This window comes from Poecilia reticulata, linkage group LG6, assembly GCF_000633615.1.
Source record: "Poecilia reticulata strain Guanapo linkage group LG6, Guppy_female_1.0+MT, whole genome shotgun sequence".
NCBI classification, from domain to species: domain Eukaryota; kingdom Metazoa; phylum Chordata; class Actinopteri; order Cyprinodontiformes; family Poeciliidae; genus Poecilia; species Poecilia reticulata.
Window position 1 is genome coordinate 30,979,128 of NC_024336.1, and position 3,239 is coordinate 30,982,366.

At 46.0% G+C, this 3,239-nt stretch overlaps 1 protein-coding gene across 1 annotated transcript in view; it reads left to right on the forward strand.

Annotated features, from left to right (window-relative positions):
* fanca (FA complementation group A) overlaps positions 1-3,239 on the forward strand; it is a 33,217-nt gene that overhangs the window by 22,307 nt on the left and 7,671 nt on the right. Inside the window, exons 20-24 of the mRNA XM_017305181.1 lie at positions 692-765; positions 1,453-1,581; positions 2,116-2,203; positions 2,777-2,931; positions 3,016-3,121. Coding sequence (XP_017160670.1) covers positions 692-765; positions 1,453-1,581; positions 2,116-2,203; positions 2,777-2,931; positions 3,016-3,121 — 552 coding nt within the window. The remainder of the gene's footprint in view (positions 1-691; positions 766-1,452; positions 1,582-2,115; positions 2,204-2,776; positions 2,932-3,015; positions 3,122-3,239) is intronic.

Below are 3,239 nucleotides of genomic sequence, written 5' to 3' on the forward strand. Positions count from 1 at the left end.
TTAATCTGGATCATAATGGATCAATCTGGATCTGGAGATTTCCCACCATCAGTGTTTGGATCCAACCAGCAGGTTCAATGTTTCAGACACGATCAGCTGCAGCCAGTGAATCAGTTAATCTCCTGGATTATAATCTCTGTTCATGTGGTGAAGGAACAAAGAAGCTGATTGGAGGAGAATGTCTTGCTGAGGTCAGAGGTCAAAGTAGAACAGGCCGACTGGGCCCAGAAGTTCAGAGACCCACTGGTTCCGACCCAGTTCTGGGTAGAGCCTTGGAGCAGCAGAACCGAACCGGAACCAGACCGGGTTGGAGAGATGTGATCTGGTCCGATCAGGCTGGATCAGGTCAGAACCAAGTGAAACCAACCAGGTGGTATCATGATGTGGTGGACATTTTCCTGGCAGCGTTTGGACCCGTCAGAACCAGCTGAGGGTTTGGACCCGTCAGAACCAGCTGAGGGTTTGGACCCGTCAGAACCAGCAGGTCCATCGACTTCATTCATGGGAATCTGAGCCTAACTCGTTATTCATCTGAAGATGGAGAGTTTTCTTCACCGCTGCCATAAATAACTGCTGATTGTGACTGAATAATGTTTATTAATGTTTTATTAATGGTCTTAGTAATGTTATATAACTTTATTAAGGGTTCATTAATGTTTTATTATGTTTAATATCTGCTGTTTGTGTGTAGTTGTGTTTTTCAGAGTGGCTGCATGAAGAGCTGAGAGTCCAGAGAAACTCGGACGTTTTGTCGGACGCAGAGCGGTGAGATTAGAAAAGTGCTCCTCTTCACAAATAATGAAATGAGAAATCAGCGAGTTCTAGTGGAAAGAATTAAATCCAGTTTTTATTCACATTTCAACTAAAAATTTGTTGGAAATGATTTTGATCTCGGTAATCACGTTAAAAACCTTCATCAGAAAAGATTCCTGCTTCCTGATGGAGGGCCTCCTTCCCACCACCCTAATCTGTAGCGACCTCCACCAGAACCAGGGCTGGACTTGGACTGGACCGCTCCACAGCATTAATGTTACTTTTAAAAATGACTTTAAACTTGGAGATCTCTGGCCTGAACTCCATGCAAACAGCTTCAGTTAAAAGAAAATATTAACTTTTTTATTCTCACTTTTGAAACTTTATTAACTATTTCTCTTTGATAAACACACAAATGTTTCTGTTACTGTATTTAGTTCATTTCCCAATTATTGATTAGTATCGATTAATTCGACCGTCAGGTTCACGGTTTGATCTTTAGCGAAAACAAAGAGTTTGGTTTATTATTGTAAGGTTTTATTTCTGTCTTTAAATTATTGGCATCAGTAATTTCTAATAATTTCCTGGAACGCTTCAGAAACCTCTGAATGCGCGGTGCTGCAGCTTCACACATAATCGCCACGGAAACCAGCGGCCAACACTGTGAAGACGTTAGCTCTGCTGTCTGTCTCCCTGCAGGCAGCAGTACCAGCAGTGGGCCTGCTGGGAGCTTTATCTGCCCCGGCCAGAGGAGCAGGGAGGCTGTGGCGGCGACCCCAGGGCGCTCTGCTCACGCCTGCTGACCGCCGTCATGGAGCCGCCACCCAGGTGCCAGCGACGCTCTGATGACCTGCTCTCATGACTCGCCACAAACCTGAACCTGAAATAGTCAAAGACCTGCTGCGTTTCTTTCTGCTTTTGGTTTTAAATGTTGCAGAATATTTTTTTATTGGTTTTTGGAATCAGAAACGGACCTGAAGCTCCAGGTCAGTGGAGCCCACAGTGGGTCCTGGAGGCCCGGCATCCTGCAGGGCCTAGTTCTAGTGCACCTGATCTAATGACGGCTCATGAGAGGAACATTGACAAGCTGAACAGGTTGTTGTTACCATCAGGGAGAGAACTGGAACATGCAGGATGCCGGGCCTGCAGGACCCACTGTGGGCTCCACTGATCTGGATGAATAAAGATAAACTTAGAGATGAAACATCAGATAAAATTTCTACATTATCTGCAGCTTATTGGTTTCATGAGACGTTTGTTTAAGGTTCATGTTGCAACGTTCAAAATGAAAGAAGTGCGTATTTTATAATGCTTCTTCAGTAATTTGATTGCTCTAGTTGCCATTAATTTATTTGATGTTAGTAGGGAGATGAACCTGGAAAACCTGGAGTTTTCTCCAGGACCGTCTGGAACCGGAACCTGTTTGCCGGACCTGCTGTCCAGACTACAGGTGAGCAACCGGCTAACGATGCTCACAGGAGAACGCCATGCTGCTCAGAGGAGCTTCAGCTGTGAAAACCTGAAAAAATGTTGATTTAACAAAGTTTCTGGCCTGAAAAATATTTCTATCCGCCGTGTCTGTCTACATGGTAAATATCTACGTCTGAAGACGAAGCGCTGCAGTCGGTTCCACCGGATCAGAACCTCCATCAGTAATGTCTGCCAGTAAACTCTTTCAGGAGTTGTAACATAAATAAAATGCTGAAGAGACAAACTGAATGTATTCTTTGCAGCAAAGGAGAGTTTACTGACAGCTTCTACACAACGGAGCTCTGCAAACAAAGATTTCACATTTTCACACTTCATTGCAGGTTCCTTCTTCTATGCATGCATTTTCTGTTATCACTGAAGATAAACGAATAACAGCACAAAACTCCAAATCTACCCACATCAGCACAATTACAAAACCGTTAATCTTTCACAAAACGCTGACATGCAGGATTTTCACGTTATAAAGAAACATTCACCACCAGTTACTTCCTGGTTCTGCTGGTTTTGATGGTTCTGCTGGTTTCGCCTTCAGGAGCTGGTCTACGAGGCAGAGGTCGGTGACCTCTGGGGTCGCCGGGTGGGTCTGGGGGACTTCCTGCTCCGGGTCGTGTCTGAGAGATGCTCCGTCTCCTCTGGCAGCGTCTCCTCCAGGCTCAGCCTGCAGAGGACCATAGAGGCCTGGAACAGGTGCTGCTCCGCCCAGGTGACACCTGCTGACAGGTGATACTGGTCTGTGACTCAATGCTAGCTGTGTGTGTGTGTGTGTGTCAGGGTGCTCCTGGTGCTGCCACCTGTGATGTTCTTCAAAATAAAGGCTGAAGCAGGGCGGAGCGTTGTCGACTGTAGCCAGCTGCTGCAGCACATCACTCAGCTCCAGGTAAGCTGCAAGCTAGCAGCCATTTAGCTACAAGCTAGCTGAGAGTTAGCTCCAGGTAAGCTGCAGGCTAGCAGCCATTTAGCTACAAGCTAGCTGAGAGTTAGCTCCAGGTAAGCTG